The sequence below is a fragment of the Zea mays genome, chromosome 7 (assembly GCF_902167145.1).
Source record: "Zea mays cultivar B73 chromosome 7, Zm-B73-REFERENCE-NAM-5.0, whole genome shotgun sequence".
NCBI classification, from domain to species: Eukaryota; Viridiplantae; Streptophyta; class Magnoliopsida; order Poales; family Poaceae; genus Zea; species Zea mays.
In genome coordinates this window covers 147,940,605-147,951,726 of record NC_050102.1, presented here as the reverse complement: position 1 = coordinate 147,951,726, position 11,122 = coordinate 147,940,605, and the positions used below count along the sequence as shown (strand labels likewise).

Here is an 11,122-nt window from a genome sequence, read left to right as displayed (position 1 = left end):
TCAGAATCAAGATCCACCTGCCGCTTGTATCCCAAATTCCCAATCGGATAAACTTCATCGATAGTTGACCATGAAAGCCTTCTAAAATTTCAGGAAGGCAATATTAAATGCTGGAGCATTTTTTTATTGATAATTCAATGCTGGAACGTTGAGTGTCCTACTGGTACAATGCAAAGGCCCAAACCGGGAAGCGGTAGGTCTATCATCTAATACCCTCACTGACCTATGGACCCCGCAGCGACACGGCCATGAAAGACCCCACATGGCAGGTTCCAACAGGGCCCGTCCAAACGCGCACTGCACCCACTCCAACTCTCTGACTCTCTCTCCCCCCCTTTATTGGCGTCATATGACTCTCTCCCTAGTCCCTACACTTTCTCCCCCGTGTCCCGTTGCTAAAAGCTTAGAGAAAAACCTAATCGGACAGCACTGTGGCCAAGCAGGGCGCGGGAGATCGTACGCCGGCGGCGAGGTCCTGCGGTGGCGGGCCTCGGCAGAGTGGTGGTGCTAGCGGAGTGCAGCTGTTGGGTTGGTGGGTAAGAGTGAGAAGGACATGAAGGCGCTGCGGCGATCCAGCACCTCGTCCTCGCCGACGGCCGCGTCCTCCCCTCCGTCCTCATCGTGGATCCACATCCGGTCGCTCCTCGCCGCCGCCGCGTCCTCGTCCTCGTCCTCCTCCTTCGCAGCGGCTGCGGCTGGGAGCGCGGTGGCTGTGGTGTCGGCTGCGGTGGCCGCCTCGTCTTCTTCCTCGCCGGCGTCGTCCTCGCCGCACTCGGAGCGGTAGGTTTCTCCCTTCCGATTGGCCAAAGGCGGCGCCTTTAGGATTTTAGGTGCCTCATATTCGGTTCTTGTTACATGAGGTTCATTTGGCTGCTGCTGATCTAGTTCTGTGCACCCTGCACGAGCTTGCTGGTTGTAATTTGTGATGTCAATGGGGCCTAGGTACTCAAATTAGGGTGTTTTATGTGCTCTTGATATAGTAATGATTTAGATTGCATCATAGAGTAGAGGTGTGCGTGGATTGATTGCTCGGTGCACTTCCACGCATGTGTGAATCCACTGTGCCATCAATAGGTTGTCAAGGCCATGAACTAGTAACGTCAGTGTGGTTATTTTCAGTTGTGTTCCTTGTGACATGATGCTTCCCTCGTGTTTCTGAATCTAATCAAGGTCTATGTGGCTTTACTTCTAGATCACTGACACCTCTAGGGAGTAACATCACACCTTGTGCAGTCTCAAGCTATAGTTCATAATGTTAGACTTGCATGTCGTGTCTGGTTGTTTATCACTAACCTGTTTCCAGTTCGTTCATCCAGGGACAATAAGACTGTCATAAGCAGTGCCCATTTATTTACAAGCAACTAGAGGAAGTTGTTCCCGTGCTAAGTTCATTTGATAAACTAATCAACCTATTCCATCGAATCTTTCTTTTTGTAACTCGGTTTATTTCTTGTACATGCTGTATTGAGTTTAGTATTGTATGTTCAAATCTTGTTTAAGATGTCATAATGAGGATGTGAACTTTAGATAGACCAGTGGATGCAGTGTGTGCATCATGTAATACTGAAGCATGTTACTGTCGATTTAATCTCTCAGTTGACATGCTGACATTATTGTTGTTGATCTATCTGACTGAGTATACCATTTGCTGGAATATACCCTATATATTTACAGGGGTGGTCTTAAATCTCCATGGTCCCGGAGGAAAAGAAAACGAGCACTTTCTCGTGAACAGTGGGAGAGTTTGTTTTCAGCAAATGGGAAGCTTCGTGATGGTGGAAGGAAGTTTCTCAAGAAAGTTCGCAGTGGTGTAAGTGCAGTGTTTATTCATTTTCCATCCAAATCATCCAGATATAGGTTGCATCAGAGATTCATAGTTGGCTATCTATTGCATGTAGTTAAATACACAGTCATGTTGTTATCTCTTCTGTTATTGAAGTGTTTTGTATCTTAGAGTCCAACTGCATTACTGACATAAATGCCCCTCTTCTATTGTACCAGGGCATTGAAGCAAGCATTAGGGCTGAAGTTTGGCCCTTCCTACTAGGAGTGTGAGTTACTTGATCTCTTTTACCTATCCTGTAAATTTATAACCGATGATTTTTTTGGGTGCAAGTTTAACAGTACACATGTGCATGTCAATACCTTCCAAAGCATCATGTTACTTATTTGATTAAGGTATCACCTTGTTAATTATTGGTCTAGTGTCAATTCCCTCGTTTTTTGTCCTTCAAATTTTAATCCAGGCGAATTAATAACTGCTTTTCTATGAATCGGTATCACTTGTATCAGTTCAGATTTTATGAGCCTCAATGCATTACTGGTTAGTGCAAACTAGCTGTATAAATTGTATCTAGTAATTGTTTTTAACTAGATCAATCTTGAACTCTGTACAAATAAATTCCAAGGTTTTAAGTACCTGTTTGTGTGGCAGGTTTTTTCTTTTTAGAAACCCTTGTTTAAAGCTGAAATTTAAATACTTTTCTTTTTAGAAATGTAACTTAAATGGAATGCTACAATGTATGCGTACAGTTCTCTCACGCAATGTTTCGCTGTGCATGTGCACATGCAACCGGTATTCGTATGTATGGCTTTGCCTACAGTGGTTGCTGCTACGTCTGTGACTCTTATCTTTGTCACTGGAAACTAGGAATTTTGTAGATTTATATTAGGAAGTTGGCTTATTTAGTATTAACTACTAAAACAGAGCATAGGAGCATTCTGTTGTATTTTTTTGGGAGAGTCCCAAGTTACACCTCCAGAATTTTCTTGTTTGTTTAATTTACCACCTGCACTATGATATCAGATATTTTATGCCCTTTTTATCAAAACCGCCTACTTTGCTCCCTATACCTGAAACCCCAGCGTCTTTTGGTGACATGGTGGTGGTTTTAACATGCAAGTGCACTGTCAGCTGTCCATTCAGCAGTAAAAATAACTTTTTAAAACTGACAAAGCTATAAAATATAGATATGGTATGTTAGAATTACCTATGTAAAACCACTTCCAAGTTAATGAAAACCTTGGTGGATTCTGAGGTACAGAAGCACGGAGTTAAAAGTAAACAGTTTGGGTATTTGAGGCTTGTAAATGTAGGGTTGTGTAGTGCATGTTTTAAATGAGAAGAATATAAATGTCCATCATTGTAATGTGAATATTTTGCCCCCCCCCCCCCCCCCCCCCCCCCAATTAGATGATATTGAAATTCAGAACAAGCAATTAGTGTACTCTGGCTGCCTTACCTGGAATATGAATCATTTTTTTATGTGAGGGGAATATGAGTAATCTATCTTGTGGGAATGTGATTTTGCAAAATAGCCTTAGTTTATGCCTGCTGCTGAATGATCTAACTTAAGCACATAATACATTTAGTATTATCAGCACTGTATGGTGTCAAGCCTGTTCATATTTGGCCATTTACGAGAAAGTAAAGTTTTGTTATGTGGTTATTATGTTATGCTTTGTGAACTTTTGTTCATGTGGATTGATCTTTCATGTTGTATCTGCAGCTATGATTTGAATAGCTCTGAAGAGGAAAGGAACTCTATCAAGATCAAGAAAAGGTAATATATTCACCGTTTAGTCTTTTGTTTGGTGATAACTGGCACATGTTTATAGATCTGTTTGGGTACCTGATTTATGCTGCAAGTGTTCATTTGGCTCAATGTACCATGCCCATATTTCCATGAAGCAAGAGTGTGAGACTAAGAAATATCATGTAGCACTTGAACAGCATTAATTGATTTCTTTCTCTCTTTAGTAAATTCATAAGAGGTTAATATTGTAAGTTTGAAAGGAAATCAAACTAGGACATCCTATTGCCATTCACGTACTGTTTTTTTTATATGATCTGTTAAGAAGGGCAGGCCTGGTGCAGTGGTGAGTGTTGTCTCATTGATTCACCAGGTCACGGGTTGCGTTGGTTTGTCCCTTCCCCAGACCCCATGTCGGAGCCTCTGGCACTGTGTCTGCCCTTTTCTTATGTGATCTGGTAGCAATTTTTAATTGGTATGACTTTGGTACAGGAAACAGTATGAAAAGCTGAGGAGGCAGTGCCAACAAATTCTGAATGGCTACAAGGGAAATGGGTTGAAGGCAATAACTGAACTTAATAGTGATGAGTGTTCTAGTTTAGATGGTATTGCTGAAGGATCAGAATCACCTTGTTTTGAAGATGCCAATGCTATACGTGCTCCTGTTTCACTCGAGGAGGTGAAGCCTGAACAGAATGAAGCTGACCAACCAGACAACATTCTCTGTGATGTTGTTGAATGCATGGAAGAAGATGCAGATGAGTTAGCTTATGCATATCCATGCAAAGCAGAGTCAGAATCGTCTGATTCTGAATCATCTGATGAGGATGACCCTGGAGGGATTTCTGTGTCTGGCGACGAGAACTGTGACCCAGATACTAAATTTACCATGAGCAATTCATTCAAGGCAGATTTTTTTAGGTCTAGCAGAACATCAGAGGACTTCGCCACATGGCAGCGCATCATAAGGTTGGATGCTATCCGGTCAAACAGTGAATGGATTTTGTTCTCCCGCAACCAGTCTGAAGTTCCCAAGGAGAGAGCATTGCAGTCTGCAGCATCTGTTGGGTTGAAAGACTATGAGCACTTGGAGCCCAGTATGATTTATCATGCAGCTCGATTAGTTGGGTTGCTCGAAGCATATGCGGTCTACGATCCAGAGATTGGCTACTGCCAAGGCATGAGCGATCTGTTGTCACCTATCATTGCGGTGATGGAGGATGACGATGAAGCGTTCTGGTGTTTCGTGGGTTTCATGAGGAAAGCAAGGCACAACTTCAGGCTCGACGAGGTTGGAATACGAAGGCAACTGAAGATTGTCTCTCAGATTATCAAGCGCAAAGATTCGCACCTGTATAGGCATCTGCAGAAGTTGCAGGCCGAGGACTGTTTCTTCGTGTACAGAATGGTGGTGGTTCTGTTCAGGCGAGAGCTCACCTTTGAGCAAACCGTGTGCCTGTGGGAGGTTATGTGGGCTGACCAGGCAGCCATACGAGCCGGGATCGGGAGGTCCACCTGGGGAAGGATAAGGCTGCGTGCTCCCCCAACTGACGACCTGTTGCTCTACGCCATCGCCGCCTGCGTCCTGCAGAGGAGGAAGCTGATAATTGAGAAGTATAGCAGCATGGACGAGATACTGCGAGAGTGCAATAGCATGGCCGGGCAGCTAGACGTCTGGAGGCTGCTAGATGATGCACATGACCTGGTTGTTAACCTTCATGATAAAATCTGATCTGATCTGTTCTCGGCCCTCATGGTAGAACAGATGTACTAAGCCTCAACAAAAGGAAAGAAAAAAAAGAAACTGAGGCTCCTTCCACCTACGGCATTGTTCGTTTATTCCAATTCCACATGGATTGGAGTGTATTGGAATGGATTAGGATAGATTTTTATTTGCTATGGATTTAAACCGACTTAATACCACCCAATCTACATGGATTAATGGTGAAACGGCCAAGCCCTAAGGAGGCCAAATGGTGGTATTCTGTTACCTGCTATTCGTTCCCACCACAGAACCCAATTCTAGATATAGAGAATGTTGTAACTTAGAGTGCCCTCGCAATAAAAAGGCTGAAATATTGCTTGTGTTCCCGTGTAGTGAGGGGTTAACGTGTTATAGACTTATAGGCAAAAACAGAGTTTCCTGGGAAGTCACTTGGGAGTTAATTTTATATGCATCCGCACTTGGGAGTTAATTAGTAGAAATAGTATGGTCAATGTTTTGGTCTCTTTTTAATATTATATCATAAGTCAGAAGGTTGGTTATTCTCTCTGGCCGATTTTTTTAATTCTCACCACCAGTTTGCCGAATTCCGACACCAAACTGAACGAGTGTTGAGTTTGATTATTAGTATCTTTTTTTGAGACAACCAGTTCCTTAATTTCGCTGTGATGGCACTTTGAAACTCTATGAACCTGTGCCAAACTAAAAATATTATTGGCCTCAATCAAAGATGCAACCAGCAGCCATTGTTTTTTTATTAGAGTACAAGGGCGCCACGAACACACCACACGTACATACACTCTCTGTGTCCAATGCACACATTAGAAAGAGATTGAGACATAGACCTCTAGTGCGTGGGACACACGTAATACTAATGAACGTGCATGTGTGTGTATACCTTATCGGGGGAAATCCTCAAAGTGAGGCACGTGTTGTCGAGATTGAACCCACACCTGACCATTCGCTCACCTGTGATCCGGGAACATGATCCAGTGAAGTCGAAATAGGAAGTTGACGAAGGCTATTGGCCGAAAGCGCTCTCGTCCAGGGTTTGAGCCTTGAGTGACGCACCATTTTTTAGGTATACGACACACACGTGTGTGCGTCCAGTGGTATTACGTGTGCCCACGTAGTAGAAGTCTAGACCTCTCAATCAATTTAGTGTGTACATTAGACACATATGTATATGGTCTGTAGTGATGTGAGTGTGCGTGGCGTCTTTATACCTATATAAAAAAGAAATAGGCCGTTGACGACATGTCAAGACCGGTAAGCATTCAGCCTCTTCTTCTGACCTGCATAAACGGTCACGGGACGGCGAGATAAAATCACATCCACCGGGACACCGGGTGATTCTTTAGCGAAGAACGCTAGCCCCGCTCTCGTGAAGTTTAAACGAATCCGGCATCCACTTTGATAGATGAGAGTGTCGTTTGGTTCATATATTTATAATGTAATGTAATGGATAAATGATAACGTTAAATCATGTTTGTTTTAATCTAACTATAATCAGATATCACACTAAAAATTAATATTTTGCTATTTAAACTTGTTACAGTTGGTACTCGAAGTATAAATTATTATTTTTATTATTATTATTATTATTATTATTATTATTATTATTATTATTATTATCATCATCATCATTTATGTTACACTTCGTGAATGGCCTGATGGCCTGCCTCGCAAGGATTCGGCTGCTCGGACGGGTAAGGCCTTGTTCGTTTGTGTTGAATTGGTGGGTCGGAACAATTTCTAACCGGTTTGCTTGTCTAATTTATATAAGCTTTGATTAGCTGAAACGATTCCGGATGCAATCCGACACAAACGAACAAGGTCTAAAGTTTTCTTTGCCTTTTCCGAGAGTGTCGACGAGTGGTACCTGGGTTAATGGAGACATAACTTATGTTTCAGGAACTCAATCAAGGGACACTCAACACTAGTTTAGCTCTAGTGTCAGGCAAATTATTCAAAATCAATCATCTTCTCAGCTCCCAGACCAAATTTGGTTTGCTCTCGCCACCAAACTTGTCTGGGCCAGGCAGCTCCCAGACGTTCGATTTCGAGACAAGGCGAGCAAGATTGGCGAGCCGCGCGAGTTCGTCAATGTGGTTGTTCCTGGGGCCGAGGTCTGGTCGAGGACGTTGGCGCTGCGGCCATGCGGTAGGAGGGTGACAACTGACAACCGTGCTGGCCGCTGAGTGCCTGGGGTGGTGCTGCTGCCTGAAACGTGAGTCACCGGAGCATGAAGTTGGAGCAGCGAGCATGTCGTGACGCAGAGCGGCGGCAGGCAGGACGGCCGGAGGCCAAGAGCCAGAGAGATCGGAAGATGCGATGCGAAGCGATCCCGCCGTGACGCAAGTCTGGAGTCATCTGGTCGCTTCGTCCTCCCTGCCCCCGTTCCCCTCGGTTCCTGGCTTCCGGTCCTGCTTCCGTTCCTAAAGTGGGCTTGGCTCGCTTGTAGAGTATGCAGCAGACAAAATTAGTACAAGGCCATTGAAACTATACATGGGCCAAGCGGGGCGGCCGGGCGGGAGCCCAGTTTACATGGACGAGTAGTTTATCCGTGCTTATAAATAGTTATAAATTTAACGTGGTCAAATGATTAAGTTTTTTAAAAAAAATCTAGCAGTATTATTTCTAGAACTATTTTTTGTAAAAGGTTAAAAATAAAAATCTCAGTCACAATCACATATCCTCTTTAACCGTCGTTAAGACCTGTTTAGTTTATGATTAAAACGTGACATGTCACACGTTAGTTGTGCTATAGTTTTTTCCCAGCGTTTGGTTAGCCGCTACAGATACGGCATGCCGTGCTTTCTTAGGTTCTGTTTGGTTGAGTTGTGGCTGTAAAAAAAGTTGTTGTAGGGTGTGAGCTACGAAAAAGCTGTTGTGGACTGTGAGCTGTTAAAAAGCTAAAACACGTTTGGTGAAACCACTAAAAGCCGTTAAAAGTTATTCGATATATGTTTTCACAGTTCTATAAAGCCACTAAAAGCAGGTATAAGAGTGCTTTCAGTTTTGCACTGCGAAAAAGTCGGCTTTTACAAAAAAACTGCTTCCTGTATCCAGCCTTTTGGTTTGGCTTTTGGCTTTTATGGGGCAAAAGCCAAAGCTAAAAGCCAAACCAAACATACACTTAGCATCCTTTCATCCAACACTCTAGACTCATTTTCTTGTCAAATTTTATGACAAGTTTGGATTCAAATTTTTGCTCGACCAGCTTCTTGTCGCAGCCATAGTTTACCGAAGTTCTAGCGCGGAAAACTACAACACCAACTAGCCCTTGATGTCATGGGGATGGGTGGGTGCTGACTGCAATGAAATTGGGCGCTTTTGTTCCCATTTCAACAGGACCTTTCAAGAATAATCTCAGTGAGAGTTTTATCTGAGTGTCGTAGAGACAAAGCTCTTTTGATACGAGTATCAACAGTCCATTTCATCTAAATTTAATTTCATTTTATGACGTGGCAGCACTCAAAACAAACGCACAGACCCGCACTCCAAGACATGCAATCAAGATGGCCGCGGCTTGCCTACGGTCTGGCAATCGAAAGCGCACATTCATGGCTTCTGATGCTGCTGCTGTGCTGCAACCAGCTGACCAGTGATCAGTTACGCTATGAATACACGGTGCATGCACTGGTCTCGTTTTCAGTACCTTCGGTCAAGCTGAAACGCACACAACCCAACGACGGACAGCGCCTTGAAAGCCCTCTGTAAAAGAAGAAATATATATAGAGAGAATTAAATAGTCTAGAAGTGTTTGATAGAAAAACCATCCATCCCCTAATATAAAACATCTTAACCACTTTTCATTCTTATTTCATAATATAAGATGTGCTCTCTCTAAATACACGTACATCAATGCAATAGTACTAGTGTTGATAGATAAAATTAAATGCATTTTTGGACATTGAGCCAGAGATGATTACACCTTATATATTGGAACAGAGAGAGTATAAGGGTGTCTTCAACAGGTAGTGTAAAATAGGGAACACAGAACTATAGATGACTGTTTGTAGAGTTAAGTTTTAAATAGAAGATGAGATAGGGGATGAGATAGAAGATCTGACGGAGATAACCTAAGGGTGTATTTGGTCTGACTTTTAGCTTTGGTTTTTGCCTCCTAAAAGCCAAACCAAAGGGTCCGATCGAGAAAGCAGCTCTCTCGCAGTGCAAAATTGAAAGCATCTCTAGACTTGCTTTTAGTGGTTTTTAAATTGAATTGTGCAAATATATATATAATGGAAGCCCTGACCTTCCATTAGTATGGGAAGCCCCAGTCAGGTATACCCACGCGCGCCTGATCGTGTGTTGGTTCTGGCTCTTACGGATTTCAACGTAAAACGTGAAATAAAACAACGTAAATGAGTATGAAATTTAGTGTAAATCCTATATCTATTTTGTAACAGCAAACGGGGCCCAAAATTACGGTGTGAAAATCGCATGCAGCCGATCGTGCGCGGGTTCTGTCTCGGGCGGATTCCAGCGTAAAACGTGAGCTAAAACAACGTAAATGAGTGCGAAATTTAGCGTAAATCCTATATCTATTTTATAACAACAAACGGGACCCAAAATTACGGCATGAAAAGCGCATGCAGCCGATCGTGTGCGGGTTCTGGCTCGGGCGGATTCCAGTGTAAAACGTGAGCTAAAACAGAGTAAATGAGTACGAAATTTAGCGTAAATCCTATTTATGTTTTAACAGCAAACGGGGCCCATAATTACGGCGTGAAAATCGCGTGCAGCCGATCGTGGGCGGGTTCTGGCTCGGGTGAATTAGCGTAAAACATGATCTAAAACAGCGTAAATGACTACGAAATTTAGCGTAAATCCTATATTTGTTTTGTAACAGCAAATGGGGCCCAAAATTACGGCGTGAAAATCGCGTGCAGCCGATCGTGCGCGGGTTCTGGCTCGAATGATTTCAGCGTAAAACGTGAGCTAAAACAGCATAAATGAGTACGGAATTTAGTGTAAAACACGCCCACAATCTCACTTCGCAAGAGATTGTTGTAAAACACATCAAAAAATATCATAAATTTGGCGTAAAACACAGTAAGACTGTTTTAATGAAAGCATAAAACACAACTAGAAGTGTCGTAAAATTTAGTTTGAAAATGCATAAATCACGATAGTCTCAGAGGGCACTTGTTTTGTTCACAGTATATCAAAATATAAAGTACAACAGTATTTTGCCAATATTGTTGCAATCATACACAATTTTTTTGACATGACAAAAAACGAGGAGCTAGCCCTGTTTTCGGTACTTCAGACATTTTGAACCATTAGCCTTTAGCTAGGTCGTGGTCCAAAATGTAAGCATCGCTGCCCGACTCTTGTTAAAACAGGTCTGTGTAAGCCTGTATAAAGCATAAAGACACGTCAGAACAAGCATAAGTAAATCAAACACAAACCTAAATGATTCACCAGTTAAAAGACATGGATTGAGACGAATGATATAATATAATAGTAGAGTTATTGAAAGGAAAATAGGGTCAAACCTTTTCCTAAATGATTTTGGTGGTTGAATTGCTCAACACAAATTATTGGACTAACTAGTTTGCTCTAGAGTATATGTTCTACAGGTGCCAAAGGTTCAACTCAAAACCAATACAAAGATTAAAAAGGGTTCAAGAAGAAAGGAGCAAAGGAAACTGAAGTGCTCCCTGGTCTGGCGCACCGGACTGTCCGGTGCACCAGGGAGGAACGACTTCAAACTCCTCAGCTTCGGGTTTCCCAGGCGCAGCTCCGCTATAATTCACCGGACTGTCCGGTGCACCAGCGGAGCAACGGCTATCTGCGCAACGGTCGACTCTGCAAAGTGAACAGTGCAATTCATATGTCAGAGCAGAAGGTCAGA

The 11,122-nt window shown here is 42.9% G+C and overlaps 1 protein-coding gene across 1 annotated transcript; it reads left to right on the top strand.

Annotated features, from left to right (window-relative positions):
* The first annotated feature begins 278 nt into the window (after window positions 1-278).
* On the top strand, window positions 279-5,798 carry LOC103633061 (GTPase-activating protein gyp7). The gene is made up of 5 exons (XM_008654744.3): window positions 279-780; window positions 1,675-1,810; window positions 2,002-2,051; window positions 3,510-3,563; window positions 4,026-5,798. Exons 1-5 carry the CDS (start codon window positions 554-556, stop codon window positions 5,263-5,265), a joined length of 1,707 nt encoding a protein of 568 aa, XP_008652966.1. The 5' UTR covers window positions 279-553; the 3' UTR covers window positions 5,266-5,798.
* The last annotated feature ends 5,324 nt before the right edge of the window (window positions 5,799-11,122 follow it).